Raw genomic sequence first — 20912 nt, 5'->3', positions numbered from 1 at the left:
GATGGACTTTTCTCCCTTCTCTCCCTGTATTTAGATTTGGCATGACTAGTAGTGTGAGTATTATAAATTTGTAAATATGCTGTTATCTACAAGTAATTTATTTTATAAAGAAGGCAGCAAGAAATAAGAGGAAGAGATTCTAGAAACTTTGACACATTCAAATGCTTCTTCCCCTCTGTTCAGGGTTGCCTCTAGTGCTTTGCAGTTTTGCAGTGTATTAATCTGAGAAAGAAGAGAATGTATTGCATCTATTTTTTAATAAAGTAGACCTTCCCACATCCAAATCAAACTTCAAACTTCAAATTCTATCACAGTCAAAAATGAAAATTTTGGTATTTTGTGACTTTAATACAAACTCTGTTTTGGTCAGTTTTTGCATGTATGTTTAACTGTAACTTCAGTTCCCACTTCTTACCTTCTTCCTGGAGAATGAGGTCATGGTTACATACTCTAGGATCCTACTGTTAAAAAAAATCTAATCAAAAATAACCTAGTATAGGTATTTGTACAGTTTCTTCTGTATTCCTGTTAATGTACAGTTTCTCTCATTACTTAGTAGGACCAAAAAAAAAAAAAAAAGTGCTTCACAGCAGTCTCCTCCATAAGATGATGGTAACATAAGACCTTTCTGGCTTTACTATGGCTGTATTCATACTTCAGCTTTTTGTAAAAGTTACTTTATCACTTCCTTCTGGTTTAGTCATTTGAAGCATCTAGATAACTACTATGAAAAGACAACACTGCTATCCTCATCAAAATATCATCTACACTGACTTATTTTGTCCGGGCTACTAGTTTTGAAACTCGTTTAGGCTGTGGGGAAGAGGATTTTGTTTAAATATCAATGAAGTTCATTTTTAAGATTTAATTCTGTACTATGATGCTCTCTTTGCATCCAATTTTTTAAATTTCTAAGCTAGAGACCAGATGATGTAGGTTTCTAAGAAGGTTTTCCAAGTTTTCATGGTTTTTTTTGCCGGCTGCCCTTTCTGACAGTTTTCAATAAGCAGCTTGGGAGAAATGTAGAGAGTAATAAAATCTTGCCTTTATTCCTAGCCATACAAATAAATAAAACCTTCTATACATAGTGGGTATCTCAAACCTTCTCTAAGGACAAATTCATGTAATTACGTGATCCAATTTTTACTAATCAAGGGTTTAAACTGATTATTCAAGACACTTCTGGAACAGCACTATTTTTAAATAAGAACATAGTGAAGTAGCCAGGTCCCTTAATGTAGAATTAATCTAATCTGTAGAATTAATTAATTCATTATAATTATTTATATATTAATTACTAATTATATATTGATCAAGTCAATATATAAATTAACTAATTAATCTAATCCTGTAGAATCATGGAGGTGTCAGCATTGCCTCATTCTTCAGAAATCAAATTAGTAAAAAAAAAAAAAAAAAAAAAAAACCACTACACACCACCAAACCACAAAGACCACCTGGAATAATCAAAACTCTTCTCAAAATGCAACGAAGAATTGTATTGGTTAACAAATATTTTGGAATATACTCCTCCACTCCCAATGCCAAAATGCCAGACATAGTTCAAAACAAATTATAGTCATATTTTAGTTACTGTTTTGATACTTAAAGTTTATTTCATATTTTAAAAGAAAAACCTTCAAATTCACATATCCAAGCAATAAACCAAGCAGAAAATGAATCCAAAACAGTACATGAATGAATGCTCCAATTTTAAATAATGTTCCACCATTCCTTAGTGCCCCTCTCTCCTCCAGAGAGTAAATTTCAATTTTACTCTCATCATATGACCAAGATTGTTCCACTTCTCCCTGTAGCTACTGTTTATTATCCCTTATTCTTCACACCTTTCCTAGCACCACTCTCTAGTGTGACTGTTCAACTGGGTGGACAAGCGTGATGACCTGGGGGTTTCGACTAAATGCCACAAAACATCTCAAGCAAGGCACGAGCACTCTCTAGAGCCTCTGTTGCTTAGGACTTGCCAGGGTATTAAGTAAACAGTGGCAGCTTTGCCAAATTTCTCAAATTACAAGCAGCAGACCATGAGGCTGGCCTTGTACCTTTTCCTTCTCGTGTAACTATACATGCACAAAGAAAGGGCAACACGTAATAAAACACAAAATACATGTATGCTGTACAATAGGTGGCACAGTACATATGGAGGCCTAATGGCTTTTAAATTTATCTCTGGCACCCTATTTTGCTTTAATTAAAAGAAGGACTTCTGTGGCTGTTTAGTGTCACTGAACTGATTAGCTATCATGCCTTATACCAAACCAATGAAGTTCCCAAGACACATTTGGCTCCTTTAGCTTCTACTGCTGCTAAAAGGCATAAAAATAGAATAGAGAGAATATAGCAAAAGTTTCAAGCAACATATTGGTTTTATATGGTCTGCAGTTGGAAAGATCATGTTTTGATCAAACTTTGCAAGTTAGATTTTTTTTTTCCATTCATGGGAATGCTTCAGGTTTAATTAGTTGTGGCAGTTCCATATATTTTTATCAGTTTATAAAAAGACTTAAATTGCTTTAATATTTAAAGTTTTCAGCAGGAATGCACAGAAAGAACTTATTTCATTTACTGAAACTTTGTATCTGAAAACAGTGATTTCCAAGTCCAAATACTTTCAACCTTGGTCTTCTCTCTATGCTAGAATTCATTACTAATTTTTTCTTCCATCTATATGTAAGCCACCACACTTTGGATAATAAACAGCTAAAGATAAATCATCAATATGGTATAAAGCACTTACCCCCAACATTTAACAGACTTCGCCTTGTACTGCTAATTTTCTAAGCTCTAATAGACTTGTCTGTATGTTACTAGCTGCCAACAGAAATTAATTACAGTTAGTTGGGCATAAAGAAGAATGTTTCCTAAACGAACATATATGATCAGTGTATTCTGCAGACTATTTCTTGACTAAGACTACAAGAGTCATGTCTGTTAACATTTGGCATGTATTCTTCACAAGCCAACAAACACATCTTGTAAGAAAATGTCTACCTTACTTAAATGTCAGTATTTCAAAAAGCATTCAAGAGCTGAAATAAGTAGGAGTTGGGGTTTTTTTTAAGAATGTGATACACAGTAAAAACAAGTTAGTTCTGGTGAATTCTTACTATACAACCGAGCTGAATGAAAATACTGTCTTAAAGATGTTCTCTGCTTTCTAGGGCATAAGGGACAGAAAGCAGTATATTGTTTTTCCATAAGGCAGCTCAAACTTACATGAAGAAGTAGGTATAATTTCTGCATATTATAGGCTGCCGTGGAGCTACATAAAGAATGACCTTATTCTTTTCTTTTCTTTTCCATCCTTGTCAAGTACCAGACATGTTAACAAGAACATACTTTAACCAGAATTGTTTACAGATCCTTTCAACCATTAGAAATTCACACCCGGAAACGCTGACCCGGAGTTTCCAGAAAATCATTTTCTCCCTATAGTATGTGTTTCAGATAGTGTTTATAATCCTGGTAAAAAAAGAAAACATTTTCTTCATCTTGTTATGTGCATATGCGTACATTAAACAATCCCAGTTGTGCCATCCTAGATAGTCCTAGACTTTTTCATCATGTAGCTAGTTTACTTTTGTTATGTCAGAAGAGATCTCAGCTAGTTCAGTAACAGAAGCCCACGTCCAGGATACCGTGTGTTTCATTTTTGCTGAGGCTATATTAGAAAAATATCCTATGTAAACAACGGAGAAAAGTTCCTATATTCCCATCCTGTTTCTGCAACTAATTCGGTGCTTTCTTTTCAGTAATTATGTTCACTTACTTTATTATCTTACCTTTGATCATTATGTCTTGAATGACTTCGTTATTCCAAGTACTAGAGTGAGTGAACTGTGTTTACAGTGCGCAGTTTCTCCGCTCAGGCTTGAGGCTGGAACAGCGTGCAAGAAGTACCTGTGTGCCTGGCCAGCCACGAGAGCCAAGAAGTACCAGCTGATGTTCTGGCAGTACCTGCTCTTCTGCTTTGCTCTTTTTTAGCATGAGTGCACTCTCATGCAGCTGCAGCTGTAGGGTACCCCGGTGCACAGTCACTGCTGGTAGAATAAGGCCCATGTGGGGAAGGACAGCTGTAACGACGTAGGTCTCTGTGCTTAAGGCATCACACGAGATGTGGTAACTCTCTGTAGGATGTGGTGTTACACGCACAGCTGCACTCAGTTCAGCGAAGACAGGTAGGCACTTTGTCACCTCTTCACCTTTCTGTTCTCAAGGTGTTTGAGGGCTAAGGGCTAAGCTACCGCACCTACGTATGCATGTGCACTATACAGAAAAGATTAGGACTTCGTAGGAATACCTATATTTGCTTAGCTGACAATAAAGGGGCATCATACTAAGTATAACAGAAAAGAGCAGAGCAGAAGTGTTAATTGCACTCTTAAATAGCAGGAAAGAGTCTTAACTGTAGGTATTCTGCACAACTCTTACTTCAGAATGTTATCCTGTCACAGAATAATTAGTAGAGCACAGGGATCTAACAGGCTAAAAACTAAATAAATACTGCAATGTATATACAGGTATTTAACAAAATGCCTTTAAAATTTTGGACAAGTGGGAGAGGCAGATTTGATTCTGAAATCGGGAGTCCAAATTTTTTTCTGGTAAAATAAGGAGAATGGCAGCAATTTCACTGAGCTTACAGAACAAGTTTTTCTTAAAGAAAAGATTTGTCAGCCTTCCTCAGAAATATTTGTCATTGCTTTTGTACTTGCAGAAAAGCAGAAGAGCACTGTTCTTGTGAATACCAGTGTGGGCCATCAGAGGTTATGGGAACCTCTGAGCATGTGAAAAAAAATTTTCCCTACCTGTGCAGAAAAAGAAAAATACTGTGTGCATAAACACGTAAACACTTCATTTTACAGCATGGCATCTCAGCGGACTATTCCCTTGTGTAGTATGGCAGTGAGACAAAAACATGAAATGTCATATGACAGCAAATTGAAGGCCAGGTTCATCTTAAATTTCATCTTAATTCTAACTTTAAGGGCAGGTATGCTATAATTTAACTCCAGATCACTCACTGAGTACAAGCAGGTCCCCTACTTGCCTACGTATACTGGGTTTAGAAGACAATCAAGTTTTAGCTGCTCGGTTTGTCCTAAGCTGAAACACTTCAGAAGCCATTAAGTACACTAAAAAATGATACTGGTGTAAAGTCATTTTAACACACCTGTTATAGAATTCAATGTGGACATCGGTATTTTGATCATTAATTGTCTTTGCATCTTTAACACAGGTTGGCATTACTACATCGGTTCACTGCTCACTCTCAAGTTTAAACAGTACCGTGTAAGCATTCCCTCTCAGGGATCCGTATTGGAGCAGTGTACCAGGGCGGTGATCCCAGCCTTCTGTTTCTGCAAAGGCTGGCAGGGACTCTAGAAGGGAGTACGTGCTGGCTCCTCAGCTGCATCAATTACTCACTCAGTGGTTACAGTTCAACAGAGAAGCAGGGCGAGTCAAGAGCAGTAAACAGTTAAACTGCCTAATTTTTTTCTGGAGGTACCTTTAGTAAAAACAGCTTCAGTCATTAAATTGCCTTTGATTCAATCCTTAACATATGCCTACACTTGCTGTATATTCTGTGCATATAAATAAGGGTGCCTACGGAAAGTGGATATGAAGATATTTATCATGAATTTGGTTTTTAGAGCTTGGTGTGCTATTCAAGAACGGGCAGAGTTGCCATTGCCAGTGAAAGGAAGAGAGCTCTGAGACAGGAACACAGAGCTGCCTGCTGTTTTGACAGACAACCTCAAGCACGCAAGACAGCTCTAGCCAAACACTGATGAGAGATATTAGAAGAAAGTAGGGGTTTTCCCCCAAAACTGAACAAGTAAATAAAAGTTATAGTACTCAGGAATTCCAACATTCCTATAGTGAGAATAATCGCTATTCAAATACTATACTATATTCAACCACCATTTAGTATGGAATACATCTATAAAAACACATTACTATAGAAATATACCTAACTAGCAGATAACATAGAATTAAAAATTTATTTTCACTGTACAAAACTTGAGTACTGTGTTCACATCACAGAAGGCTGTAAACTGGTTTTGTGCAGACATACTGAGATCACCACTCTGTTCTTGCTATTTTGGATGGAAACTGGGAAGCAAATTCCACAGGCCCAGGATCCTTAGTACAAACAGCCTTTCTTCAACAAGGAGCAGGATACAGCCGTCATGTTTTTACTGACCATAGATATTAACGGAAAAGGTATCTGTCCTCACTGAAGTACACATTCAGTTATTACGGGACTTCAGTCCTCCAGCTCTTCAGAGGTAGATTCACAGCACATTTAGACACCCGGAAAATAACATAGAACTGCCACTAAGCTCATATTTTCTCTCACAATTCTTATAGCCTGTGAAGTAATTTAAGCAAACGTATAGCCAGCCTTCGCACTAGAGGACGAAGTGACAATTGGAACTGGAGTGCCAGCAGGTGGCAGCCACGATTCAGGAGCTGGGCTCCTGCAGGCCCTCAAACAGCTTCATTCTACAAGCAGAACAAAACAATCTGTAATCTGCTGCTGTAACTATACAGTAACCGGTGGGGTTTTTCCCTCACACCTACCTTTTCAGCGAAAACAGCTTCCTAACTGCAGTAAACTGTTAAATTATTTTGTCCCTATGCCAAACACAAATAACAACATATGGGACCTTCTAATACACGAAGTTCCATTTTGAAGACGTAATGCCGGAAACTTCACTCAAAACTGCAATTTCAGGATCATGTGCAGGTACCCAAAGCCTAAACACTTCTAAGGAATGGTAAGGTATATTTCTCAGTAATTTACTACTTCAGCTACAGGCATACTCTTACCTGTTTTGGGGGCTTCTTATTTTTCTTCTTAACTTCAGCAGCGTTGTTTTGTGCCTCTTTCTGCCACCTTCTCTTTGTCAGCTTTGAAGCACCACAAAACCCTCAGAGCTGAAGGCAGGATTCTTCTGTTTCTGGCAGCCAAAACACACCCTTCTGTAAGAATAACTTTCCACTGTGATAATTGGCATAAATCTGCTTTTATACTCTTCTCTCATATTCTTCTTCTACTGACATGCTTGCTTTTTTACATGCTTGCTATTTTCCCCACACAAGTCATCTTCAGCGCTTCAAAGGTCAGGCTATAATTACTAAGCCTAGACATCTCTTCTTCAGAATGGCAATGAGATTTTCCAACTCGTCTTTTGTGTATTTACATGTACAGCCAGTTCTGTCGTCCCAAGAGCATTGACTGCAATGCCCCTTTCACTACCAACGCTCTATTCTTCCTACTCAGGACTCCTCACACCACAGCTCCAGCACACCTAGCACATTTCTCCTGTTTCCAGAACTTGTTCACTTAATATAGCTGTAAACAACTGGAAAAGAGTCAGAAGACAGCTTGCTAAGGCCGCAAGGACTAAGGACTAGTTACGTAGCCTTCAGATGGGCTTCGAAAGAGCCTTCAGATTAGGACCAGAGACCTTACGTCGGCCAATTCTGGTAACACAAATTTACCTACAAAGATCTACAAGCAAGAAGCTACAGAGAAGCTACCTATAATCACAGAAAAGGAGGTGCGATGAAAGCAGCTCCACAAATGACACAGACCAGCAGGAAAGGATCTCACCCAAGATAAAAACGTGGGGGGAATAAGGAGTTGGCTGGCTGCTAACAACTCTGCTTTCATGTATTACTGCAAGCTACTGCAGGAGTTAAACTGAGAAGCAGCCTCTGTAACTGGCACAGGCTGTGTGAACAAGCCTGGTTTTGTAGGATGACAACCTTGTGCCTTTGGAAACACTCAGGAACGCTGGCTTTATGGTGCGTAAGAAAACTAGTTTGCTTGGAGCTCTGCAAAGCTTAGACTTAGTATGCAAAATGAAAATAATTCATTACCAGGGATATTTCAGCGTTGGGTTTCATCATTCGAACTAAGCGTTGCTTTCTGCCCTCACACACGTCACTCGGTGTAGGACTTTCGTGCCATGAGAGGCAGCAGGGGCTGGAGAACAAGGCATTGTAACAGGACGCACATGTTGGGGCTCACTCTGACTCTGCTGCTGTGCTGGATTACCAAACAAGCCACCAACCCACTCTTCTTACCTGTTTCTGTCATCCTTCATCTTTTGAGAAGCAGGCTCTGCCTCCATGCACACATTTAAAGATACAGACAAACCTCCTCTCACCAAAAAATGAAATGGTTTGTTTTTTTTTTCTTTTAGTTCTTTTTGCTCCTTAGAGATCTGACAACAAACCAAGGCGCCACAGAGGGAGCTCGGAGACCCTAGATTGCTGTTTTGTTATTACTTTAGTACCTTAGTGGCAATACTAGGCTAGTATCAGTGTGTAACACCGCTAGATCTTGAATCTCTAGTGTGCCAGATTTCCCATTCTATGCCCTGAAAACAGGGAGAAACGAGGGATGGCTTGGCTTTTCCCAATTATTGTGCAAAGTTACTCTGTATCTGCACTGACTTAAAACCTCCACACTAAAAATGAAATACTCCTTGTTGCTTGTGTATCTTCACATTAGGACACCACAGGACTCAAATTGAAACATTACAGCATAGATCAAGATGATGAATCCCAACCTTTTTTTTTTTTTTTTTAAATAGTAGTATTGTCTAAATCAAGGTGGTAGTGGGGAAGTTGACCAATGTTTCATACCATCAGTTACAACCATGGAAAACACGTGCAATTACCGTTTTATTTTCTAATACTGACAACTTCAGTACTGACCAAAAGAAGTTTTGCTTAGAGCACAAACTCGTGTCCTTTACTAGGTGTTGGCAGTCCCACTTGTAAGTATTAGAGGAATGCTGTTCCGATAACCCTGCATTTGTGCTTTTCAACTTTGTGCCAGAAGCCCCTCAAGTCCCACCACTCAACCTTACATCAGCAGAAGGCAGCACTGCCCCTGAACCGAGTATCCCACCTTTTGCCTTGCTCACACCCCAAAGGTGGGACAGCTTCTGATGCAGTTTCATACTGCAGCAGATAAAAGAACTCAAACTCACCTGGCAAAAGTGCACATAATACAGGTAAAATCCTTAAGTTTTAGATTTTGAATTTTATGTTCTAGGAACCAACAAGTCCCCTTCCCAGAACTCATTACACATCATATTTAGCTTTAAGAGAGGAGGTTACCATACACCAGGTTAATATGAAGCAGTCAAGATATGCCATTAATTTTCAGACCTCCTTGGATTTTTTCTTTATCCAGTCCACTTGAGAAGACCATGGAAATACCTGGAGATTTTTCCTGAGCAAGTATTCTACCCCTTGGAAGAACTGGGCCATGGCAAGACCACCATCTGCTGGACAAAATTGGCTCCCCATCTCACACAGCACTGTGTGCTGAAAAGCAGCTGGGGAGAAGTGCATGAAAGGTTATTTGCACATTCTACTGCCACTGACCTGGAGAGCTGCCCAGAAGGGTCCTGCTCCATTAGAAGAGACAAGTTGCAAGGGACATAACAGGCATGCTTACACTGCACGCAAAGCTGGCAACCTCCAACAGAGCAATTGCTGCAGAGCAAGCAGAGGGGTTAGCCTCTGATCGAGAAAACGGGGCACTATGAGATCTAACTGCTCCACCACATGGAATAGACTCAAGTATATTTTAGTCACTTTATTTGTATCTATTTACATTACATTTTGATTCTCCAAGTAGTCAAGGCAGTTATTCTCAAATAGTTTAGTACATCAATTTTATAAAATACAACTGAACCAAGAAATACATACATTATGGTACATTAAGTGCTTTGAATAATGATTAGTCTGGCCACCTGCTAGTGAGCAATTCATTTGGTCTTGGTCATTCTCACAGAGGAGAGTCCACTCCACAGGTAACTCCTCTGAGCCCAGCAGAGCTACTTAACCAGCAAGGGTCCCTCATGGGCTTTTGGGGGACAGAATGCATCGCTGGGCCTCTACAAGGCATTCTGCTGTCTACACGATGACTCAAAGCAAGTCGTCACTTCTGACTGGGACAAGATTTAGACATTTGTCACAAGGCCTCAGATCAAAACAACCGAAGAAAAAGAGCTGGTGTAGCTCTGAAGAAATGCAATCTTCATGTTTGCAACTGGGATTTGCTTACACACATATATGCTAAACCTGTGTTATAAAGAAATAGAAAACTCTAATCAAAGGGTTCATGTATTACTTCGGCTGTTCCCCATCCTTAGGCATGCTGCAGGGACACAGACCTAACACAGCCCCACAAGGAGCTCTCTCAAAGATCTCTTCTGCATGAAGTATTGCTCTCCTTTTGAGAGAGTCAGCTTTGAAGCAAGTGAAATGCCAGGACAATTCTCATTCTGAAAAGGGAATGTTTGAGGAGATCTCTTCAACTGTTGGGATTCGAACTAGAAATGCTTACAGATTTATGTCACATGGCACCCAAAGATGTCCCAGTTTCAGTTGACACTGCAGCTACTGTGTTACCCATGACTAGTAGTTTGCTCTTTACTCCAGTCTGGTCAGGACTAGTCTATCAGCCACATCGTGACCCACACTTAGCTGTTGATGCCAGCTCAAAATCACTCCTGCAAATCTCTCCAACTGCTGTAACTTCAGCCCAAGAAGGTCACGACTCACACATCTGGGCTCTGCGTTCAGAGGCTGCAAAACAGCTGGCCAGTGGAAGGTTCTCTCACTTTTACAGTGCTGAGGGCCTCACGCTGTCATGTACAGGGGAACATTAGCTACAGTCAGATGAACACGTTGCTTTAGAGCCAGCTGCGTGGGACTCTGGAAGACAAGCAGTATAGAGCAGCCACACATCACTGGAGTAAGGGTTACTGGTGACAGGACAGGGTGTCACAGCTCTACATTAGCCTAGTGCAGATGCCATGACACCGCCTGTATTCATGCTCCATCAACCAATCCACATACTGACAAAGGTGGAAGATAACATAACCAGCTGCTGTTGGGTCACCTTAGCTGGTCAGGCAACTCAAGTTTTTTCCGTCTAGATTTTAGGAGGGGAAGGAGGAAGAACACGTGTAAACTTTAACTGAGACTGGAACAGATTCAGGCTGCATGGCATGCACTTTCACATCGATGGACCGAGATAGAAGGTAGAAGCCACAGAAGTGAGAGTAGCATTGAGCTGATGGACTGGTTGGTTCCTCATTACACAAGTCCCCACGCACAGCTAGCCATCTTGGGAGAACATTTCAACACAGGAGGCAAGATGTGTCCCAAAGGTGGTCAGCTGTACCTGATGCACTGCGTTGGACCAAAAGGATTCTGGGCCAGAGGAAGCAAGAAGTACTGTGTCATCTTTCCACAGCACACATCACTGCAGCCTTCAACATTGCACCCCTAGAAACAACAATTACATTGTACAGAGAAAGTGACAATACTTTCATTTCTGCTGCTTCAAGGTCAGCATCTTTGCTCATCCTCCAGCAGGGCTTTGCAATGGGGTGGGGAAGACTTCTTCCAACACAAATGACTGTAGCCTTCTGGCAACTCAGACCTGAGCTGCACTGGCTGTTTTTGGAGCCAACAGTTCAAGTCTCACTGCTGGCATTTTCCTTTCTCAGTGCTGCCCAGCTGTCACTCCTGAACAGAGCCACAACCATCTGCTGCAGAAGAAAATACTGAACACAGGAGGAGTGAACAAAATGCACATTTCAATCCATAGTTACAGTGAAGATAGCATTACCAGGCAACTGGTCAGAACGAGCAAGTGGTCATAAAGAGCTATACTGTCCCGGACTCCATGTTTGTTTGAAGTCCTTCCATCAGAGACTGGAAGTCAAAGGACAGTATTCTTGCCTCTCAAACTCATAAAAAACCCTCTTTTTACTGGCCTATATTATAACGAAGCTAAAAAGTAAACTCATCACCTACAAAAACAAGTAAAAATTAATAAAAATGGAAAGAAGTGCTTATTGTCATAACATAGAGATTCACAGATCTCTGCACATCTTATCCATCATACAAGATACCTGTTAGTTCAGGTTTTTCTTTTTACAGAAAGACAACTACATTCATCTCAGTGGTGCAAAAAAAAAAAAAAAGTAATACTGCTGAAGAGACAGTTTTTCCACTGGGACTGCACAATGTGATGAGATCTGGATGCTCATTCTCATCAGCTTGTCACGAATGCAAGAAAAACATTCTCCTGGCAAAGTTTCACCATGAGGTAAATGCATTGTTTGAAAGTCCTGGGCAACTGAAATGGATTTGAAATGACCTGCCAGGAATGATGGTTTCATTAAGGAGAAAGTTGTCACTCTAAAGCAGTATGCTTCATTTTGTCTAGCAACTTAGCACCTTCTGCTAAGGAAAGGGTTAATCAGCTTCATAACTACAATTAATCAAGTTTTGTTAAATTAAAGGGTATATTTTTTAGTTACCTGTTTCCAGGGATTTGGGCAACATTCAGATCAAAGTACTGTTTAGGACTGAAGGGATATGTTTTGTGTTTTGCAGTATGCTGATGACTGACAACCCATTTTCATGGGATTCAGCTAAAATGCAATCATGACAGATAAAGACAGAGTTGTACTGCAGTAATATAACTTAAAAGATGTAGTGATATGGCATTATAGCTGTGGAGCTGCCTTTTAAAAAAAAATACTGTTTACAGAACAGAGGAAAAATTGAAGCTACAGAGCATAAGCAGGACAGGTTATTCATGGATCCTAAACAGGTTAACTACAGACCACTGCAACAATAGCAGAACTCAGGAATTAACTTCATTTTTTTCTCACCCACCCGTACACACAGAGGGGGGTTTATTTCACATTTGCAGTACCACGTATCCACTACAGAAACATGAGCTGCTCATATTCAACACCACTTAGGCAGCGCAAGACTTACAGAGATCATGTACTTCTACACCACCATGAACTGGACAGTATCTGTTTCAGTGCTCTTACATGGAGATAGCATCACCTTCCCTGCTGACAGAAGGTATGTCTCTTGCTCTTCAGTGGTACCTTAGAGCTTAGATCCTTAGTGACGCTGGTTCACTTATCAGCCTCCAAGAGAGGATTATAGTGCAACAAGGAGATTTCACACTTCAGCATGACGCACGTGGTCAGTGTAGACATGGAACTGCAATCCTCTTGCTTACTGCTGGACAGACTGCAGGAAGAGAGCAGCCTATAATGTCATTGTCCTCTTGTGCTTTCCCAATATGGGCTTTAGCTTAGCAATTCAGGCCCAGTCCTGTCCAATGGTCTGGCACCATCAGGAAATACTTGTCCATAGCTTCACAAAACCTGGTCCGGTACAGTTCTGGAGAGACCACAGTTGGCATCTTACCTAATGTGTAAGAGTCAAGAGCAGTTAGAAATGGGCTGAAGAGTATACTGCAGTACAGACAGATGTCACATGAGACTACAACACCAGACAGCATAATCCTGAAAGCATACTGTACATGGAAGGTTCTTGGAACCAACAAGCATTATCAGCTGCCTTTTTTGTTAATTTTGATTTTAAACATCTAGGAGAGAAGATGGATCAAGGTCTGGAACCCTAACACTGAATTGAGATACCTGAAGTTGGAGGACCCATCTAGGCTTTTTACATCAGCCCTGATGAGTTCGTGTCTTTTTCTCTTCTCATGTTTACAGGTCTTTGAGCTTTTCCAACAGAGATGCAAATTTCTCTCATGAAGAATTTCACTCTATGGACATGCTCTTATCTTCTCCAGACACCTGAGCAGTGGTACATGAAGCGTTCCGCTTCCCTTCTCTTTTCAGCCCTCCTGGTAACGTGGCCAACACTAGGCAATGCTGCACAAAAGGTACTCTACTCGCTTCCACAAAGGGAACTCCTCACCTCCTCAAAATATGGGCAGTCGTCAATCATTTTATAAGGATTCCTCCACACTAACAGCTCAGAGTATATCTGGTTTTCTGGACTCAAAACATCTTCTAAAACCAGGCAGCAAGGTTTTTTGCTAGTATCTCTGTATGGATGACTAAGTTTGTATGTGAGTAGTTGGTAACTAAGAAACAGAAAAGAACAGTCTGATAAGTAGATGACCTTTACCCCATTCACAGGAATTATAGTACTTAAAGGGTCACTCATGGAAGCAGATCAATGTATTCATTTTTCTGAAACTTGTTATTCCTTCACCTGTTCTGGACAACTTAATCTAGTGTTGCAAACCTGCATGGTGGGGAAGTCATGGCTTTATTAGCACAGCTATTGGAAGCTTCCAGGTAACAAAGAAACGTGATCAAAAGTTTTGCTTGCGTTCTGGACTTACCTTGTCCTCCCAAGATGCCAGTTGACTTCACCACCATTTCAAGCTTTTTGTCCCAGGTAAAAGTGCGAATATAGTCTGTTGCAATAAAAAAAAAAAAATCCACACACAAACATGTCACGTCTGCTGTAATCCAAGTAACGCTGTTCTAAAATGTATCTATTTCCCCTCAAAAAGGGCAAGAAAGCAGTAGGCTTTCCAGTTACCCCGACTGGAAGAGGGGGCTGCAAGGAGAAGAATTCAGAATTGTTTCCAAGCCCCTTTCAGAGAAAGCATGCTCAGTCATTACAAGCACATAAACATTTTGGTCTGCAAAGCTGAAGCTGCAGTCATTATCTCCTAACATTTGACTACAACTGTCATTATAGAATTTTGAATTTGCTGTTTCTAGATTTACAAGAGGCCACCATAAGTATCCACATGTTTCACCTCAGCTATGCTTTACACAAAACTCATCCAGACCTGCCGATCTTAAGACTTATCCATTTATCTGAATACTCTTTGAAAATGCTCCCTTAGAGCGCTTTGGGACTGATATCATCAGTTTGTGCACTAACTACTGTCACTTCAGGCCTAGAGCCCCCCCACAACAGGGCGTACAAATAAAATAAAGTCTTTGCAGCTCCTCACAGACTGTACTTGTTTCCTGTATCACATTAGGATCTAAAATAAGTTGAGTCTGAGGTCAGAATCTCTAACTCAGTCCAAGTTAATGGCTTTTAGTTAGGCCTCTGCCATGAATTTCGCTTGAGTACTTTGTAAGTTCTCAACGTATCATTTAGAGAACATTATGATAGCCTGATACAGTGGGCATGTTCTCTCTTCTTGAAGATATTTGTGTTAAACAAGCTCCTTCAGATCATGAAGAGCTGTTCTCACCACACTGAAGGAACTGTTAGCTTTAAACACCATAAAATATACTCTTTAGTCAGGTAAGACTTTCCATAGGACAGCAAAAAGTCACATGTACAGAAGAAGCAGAATCTCATCCCATTTACCCAGATATTCAAGAGTCTACAAAACTAGAAAGTAATAACAACTTGCAGGTCTTTGTAGCTGGGACTTCAATTCTCAACTAGAAGTGTTATTGGAACGGCTTTCAAGCTTTGTCGGTAAAGAAGTAATCCAGACCTCCTGGCTTGAGATCTCATCGGGAAGCATTTCTGAGCTAGGTTTCAAGAGCATCTAATTTCCAAGAGTCACTTCCACATCCTGCAAAATGGCTTAATCTCCAAGTCTTTTGCATAATACAAGTTTGCCTGTCTAAAGATGAGGCTCTACTTTCCAGTCACAAGTCAGAGGATGTGGCAAGGTAATTACTGCATTGCCACCCATACTATCAGGTCAGACTACATGATCACAAGTGATCCCATAACATTTAACTTCCCTTTTCCATCCCTACCAATATTGTTTCTCCTTAGATCCCCTCCACACAAGTTAAAATTTAAATGGCTATGTAAGCATTACTTAACTTAACTTTAAAGATTAAACACATAAAAGCATACAGATAACCTTCCTTACTTCACCTGGAGTCAAAGTGTAGGTTAAACACCAACTTGACTGCTTTTTCACTACCTGTGAGGCCTCCTGCATATATTCTTAGTACTGCAAATGCTAACACAAGCCCATACAAGAGCTGGAGAGAAGACTTCCTGCCTCCACTTTGAATACCCGTGAGGTGTGAGGATGGCATTCTGTCAGGGATAAGACAAGGTTTCCTGACACACATCTCTGTGGTGGTGGTGGTACAGTTCTAAGAATACTATAAACACCTATGCCAGAAGAAAGCAGTTTCACCAGCTGAAAGCAAGAAAATACAAAAGACAACCTACCAATTATCCCAACAACCAGCTCATTGTTGGTATCATCACGACCCACCAGCAGGGAATAGTCAATGATGAGGTGGCTGGAGAGGAACTGGGAATCACTGTGTATGGAAGCTCTCAGCACAGCCTTGCAATGGGAACGGATGTACAAAGGATTGTCCCGCACCATCTTCAGAAGGTTCTCATCCAGCAGGACTACATCACAGCTTTCCTTGCCGGTGTCTGTTTTAACATTTCTATTCCGGAGGGAGCCCTTCAGGTCAAAAACCTGCAAATGGAGAACAGCACTACTTTGTTCCATGGTTCTGCAAGGTTAAAGACTTCAACATAATTAACTGCAGTGTTTGAGAAGGCAGCATGGCAGGGCAACTCTTTCCTTCTCCACAGGAGGAAGACAGTTAACAAAAAACATTTTTGTATTACAAAAATTAAAGTTTTCTGAGTGGAGAGTAGCATGTAACCCTACATGAAAGCTCTGCCACCTCAATTCATAAATCGTAGGCAAGTTCTTTCATTAGTATTTAGCCTAATTTAAGGGAAAAAGGGTGTCCCTATTTTTATATTGTATGGGTAAACTCAGTTTTCCAGCCAGCTTCTACGGACTCAAATGCTGACAAAAGTAAAGCCACTGAAGAGGGAGGTGGGTCTTGCATGAAGCACCGTTTAACATCTGTTGGCAAGGCAAGAGACAGACCATCATTAGGTTGGAAAGGATCTCTGGAGGTCTCCAGTCCAATGTCCCGCTTGAAGCAGGTGCTGTTAGAGAAGGTTGTTCAAGCCCTGTCCAGTCAAGATTTAACTAACTTCTGGGATAGAATCCACAGTCTCTTTGGGTCTCTCTTCTACTGCCTGACCACCCTCGTGATTTAAAAAACAGACAAACAAAAAGAAAACCCACAACAACACCCTTTACATCTATCTAGAATTCCCTCGGTTCACTTCCTCCCACAAACAATCCCTGTTTGAGGTCAGGCACTGGGAGGGAAGGTGGAAAGAATTGATACTATCTAGTTTTAGAAGTGACATTTGTTTTAACTTCCTTTTCAGCATCAATTCTGTATTTGAAGAGAATTTTCCCCCAGTCATTTTAAGGTCTTCATTCTACTGTCTCATAAAGGTTGCTTTTCCTTGATTAAGCGCAAGACTGAACTCAAAATCTTGTCCCACACATGAAGTGATTCAGAGAGAGAACAGCAGGTTCAAAACATTATTAGTTTCCCCCCCCACTACACAGTAGCTCACCATCTCGTCTAAACAAATTAGTCTGTAATCCCAGTTAGTTCTTCTAAAAGCTTTGCAAAAAGGTTTCATATTTTCCTAATTAGGTTGGCAATGCTTTCCTCTCAGACGCTGGAGATGCAGGGACAAATAAGACTTCTGAAAACTGAAGCCTGCACTACAGCTATCTGAAATAGCCAATATAGGCATCAAGTTACCAAAGATCACATAACAAGGGAACAGGCATTAACTGTCATCTTTGAGCAGTGCTAGATACAGACAACACATGCAAAGTTGAAAGTTAACCTAGACAGCTACTGGTAACCCTGCTCTTGCTCCCAGTCAGAACTGCACTGCAAGGGAACAGAATGCTTGGTTCTTACCTGAGCCATTTTCCTGCCGTAGAAAAGGTTTTCCATGACAAGCAGATCCAGCTTCTTTTCAGTGTTGTTTTGAGAGTTCTTGTATCCAATCCGATATACCCCAAGGATTTTGGCAAGTGCTGTGGGCTTCTGATGAAGAGAAGACGCGGGGTAAGATCTCTGTGTACAGGCAATCAGCAATCAAACACTAGAGGTGCCACTGTTCTGTCTGTGTATTACAGCTTAGAAGCTCTAGCTAAATTCCCACTTTTCAACTTAAAAGCACATTATTAGTACAACTCGTACCCTCTGACATTTTCTTTTATTTAAATGAAAGGGGTTAGTGGAAACTGTTACTAGTCTGTAAAATACAGAACACTGCCTAAAATAAAAGGCACGTTTTTTTTTAAATACCTTCTGCTGAACTGCATTAATGATGTAAGTGAAGTAGTGTGGAGCAAAGTCAAGGAATGACTGGACTTCCAGACGAGGCATCTGCTTCAAGATGAATCTATCATCTGTTTTAACATCAGACAGAGGCAACAGGTTTACAAACAATAAGTGATGTATTCTTTGCAAGTTCTTTAGGACTGTCGCACAGCTGAAGTGGTTTGAAAAATTAAAGGACTATAATTCTCTTAAACCCTTAGCTACAGAAGCTCATTTCTAGAAACTTTTTTACTTCATATATTCTGAATTTCAGAATTTCAGCCTTTCTGGATTTCGGCCTTCTAGCAAATCAGGGAGAAGAGACTGCCCAAGTTAGATTTACCTCAGCTACATGGCCTTCTTATACAGGCAACAGAAACAGCCTAGAGACTCCTCCATTCAAGACTTGTTTTAAGTAGGGGCCTAGAATCAACCACAGTTAAAAAAAAAATTCCTATAAATCAACTATAGCATGTGGGATTATAAGAAACACCATGTCTTCAATGACCAGTTTTCCTTGAATTATACTCAAGGTTTTGTTTTCTGAAGCCTACCTAAAAGAGTACAACCCTTCTACTCAACTGGTGTCCCTAGCTGCTAGCTACTGAAAAACAGAACTACACTTTGTTCTCCTGCACATACAGAGAGACAAATAATCTGATACTGAAGACCCCAAAACAATCTACTTAACTTTCCATTCCGAGTGGCCACTTCAGTCAGCAATCCTCTGGCTAGAGGTAATCAGGGATTAAATGACACACTAAACACCACCATCCCAAATAATACCCTCTAATTACGAAGGGGGAAGCAGCTGCATTTACCCTCAGTCACATAGAAGGCAGCCCCAGATTTGCCACCTCGTGCCTGCCAGGGCATAGAGTGAGAGAGGGATCGGATGAAGTCCTCTTCACTGCTCCCCAGTATCACTTCACGCATCTTGTGAAACTCGCCAGCATAATAAATCCGGCAGTAGAACTTGGCATTCGCATCTGAAAATTCTGCAAAAAAAGGTCATCCTCAATAACAGCATGCAATACTCATTGACTACCTGAGATGAAACTTAGAGGTTTTAACGGATGTCTAGAACAATATTATTGTGCTAAACATCCCTCTCTCATGCCTATTGTACTTTGGAAGTCTAAACCAATAGGATTTAAATGGAAAACTGACAGGAAAGTCAACTCCCTTTAGGTTAGCTCACAGTATATGCCATGGGAAAGTGTCCAGACAAAAGATCAATTTAAAAAAAAAAAAAAAAAAAAAAAGAAAAAAAACGTTTATGGAGTATTTTTGCAACAGAGAGGTTGATTACAGTAACAATTGCATTGGTCTGTTCTTGATTTGTTTTTCCTTCCTGCCCAATAAAAAGAAAAAAATCATTATTAACTTCAAGATTTCCATTATATTTGCATGAAGAAAGGAGTTTGTCAGCTAAGACTTCATGTTATTATTTACAACTACTCACGGAGTTCCACATGGGGATTCACCAGCTGTTTCTTCTGTCCATCTCCTCCATCTATGTCATCTGAAGGCATAAAGGGACCATTCAGTCAGGGCTGTTTATTATTATTACTGAGAAAGCCATGTAAGATACTACTTGTAAACTCACATTACAAGACAAATATTTTCTTTTTTCAAGAATACAGAGGGAACTATGCACAGGGAATGAGAGGTGCAGCTATAATTGTACGATATAATATGTATGCTAGAAGGGCACTGCTGTTCATGGGACACATAAGTACAAGCTTTCTCTTTGTCTTCTCTTCATTCATTTTCCATGAGCTGAAACAATGAAAGTTAAACAGGAAGCAAGGAAGAGAGACTGGGCTGCTTAACTAGAGTCAACTCAATCCAAAGGCATTCAAGCCCAGACTACTCAATGTCCCTATAGTTACTGAGGTCTGAAAGACCCTATTTCCCTTCTCAAAGCAAAGCAATGTCTTTAGGAGAAACCTACGTTTGATGCTCAAATCATTCATTTTCAATGCATGTTGAGTAATCTTGAACTGTTGAAAAAGCACGAGGAGTGCATTCTGGGCCTTACAAGTATGAAGGAGGTTTGGGAGAAGTAACAGTCCAAGACAGAAGATGGACTCAACAGCCTTGTACCTTGAGGTTCTGCTCCTTGGTTTTCTGCTCCCTCTTTGCCCATCTGTCCAACCTGGTAGTAGGCACTGTCAGCACCACGTAAGGTCTCTTTCTTCTGGGAAGACAGGTCTGGGCTTTTCCCTCCCGTGCCACGGAAGAAAGACAAAACACCAGATGGTTTCTTTGCTACGGGGAAAAGGAATAAAGAAGTTGGTCTTGGTGTTTCCACAGGCAGTTTAATAAAAGCATGACTCTCATCAGCATTCTCCATTCATTGTTCTAACTGGAGGAATGTCATTCAACTGCAACTCATTTGCTATTCTTCAGGCAACCAAGGTCCATCAGGCTAGCTGATTTAGTGTTCTGAGTAGCATTCTGGAATGCTGAGTCATTTGAAAACACAGACCAAGCATGAGCATCTTTAACATAGCAAGAACCTCATTTCTCCCTTTCAAAATATTTTAATTGCCATCTTTTTGAAGAAGGCAGTGCCAAAAGAGGTCAGAACATCTTGTGGGCATCATACCCCACTGAACAGGCTAGACTCAAGAACAACCCAAGGTTCACTATATCATAACATTTTAAATCTGGGAATGATAGTCTGATCTCATAAGAATCAGAAAAGCCATCATGGGCACAGACTTCAAAAAACAAACACACAGCCTCCCCCTGCTCCCCACCATGTTCTACATCAAGTCAACTCTAAGACTAGTCACAATTTAAACTCAGAATGCA

General features: G+C 40.5%; 1 protein-coding gene across 15 annotated transcripts in view; it reads right to left on the bottom strand.

Annotated features, from left to right (window-relative positions):
- Positions 1–9634: 9634 nt before the first annotated feature.
- Positions 9635–20912, bottom strand: part of PIKFYVE (phosphoinositide kinase, FYVE-type zinc finger containing) — a 70594-nt gene continuing 59316 nt past the window's right edge. For 14 of the 15 annotated variants that reach the window (XM_087734038.1, XM_087734043.1, XM_087734040.1 and 11 more), the window contains 8 exons: positions 20199–20363; positions 19555–19614; positions 18911–19087; positions 18075–18178; positions 17682–17810; positions 16087–16348; positions 14258–14332; positions 9635–13305 (listed from right to left, as the gene is read on the bottom strand). In XM_087734038.1, the coding sequence (XP_087590164.1) occupies positions 13190–13305; positions 14258–14332; positions 16087–16348; positions 17682–17810; positions 18075–18178; positions 18911–19087; positions 19555–19614; positions 20199–20363 (1088 nt within the window). In that variant the 3' untranslated portion in view covers positions 9635–13189. Of the gene's footprint in view, positions 13306–13538; positions 13994–14257; positions 14333–16086; positions 16349–17681; positions 17811–18074; positions 18179–18910; positions 19088–19554; positions 19615–20198; positions 20364–20912 lie in introns of all 15 variants that reach the window. The other variant, XR_015699153.1, reaches the window with a different exon arrangement.

Source organism: Nipponia nippon, unplaced genomic scaffold (assembly GCF_047370975.1).
Source record: "Nipponia nippon isolate SJK-2023a ecotype South Korea unplaced genomic scaffold, ASM4737097v1 scaffold_5, whole genome shotgun sequence".
Lineage (NCBI taxonomy): Eukaryota > Metazoa > Chordata > Aves > Pelecaniformes > Threskiornithidae > Nipponia > Nipponia nippon.
Note: the sequence above shows the minus strand (reverse complement) of the source record. Positions and strands in the feature narration are given on the sequence as shown.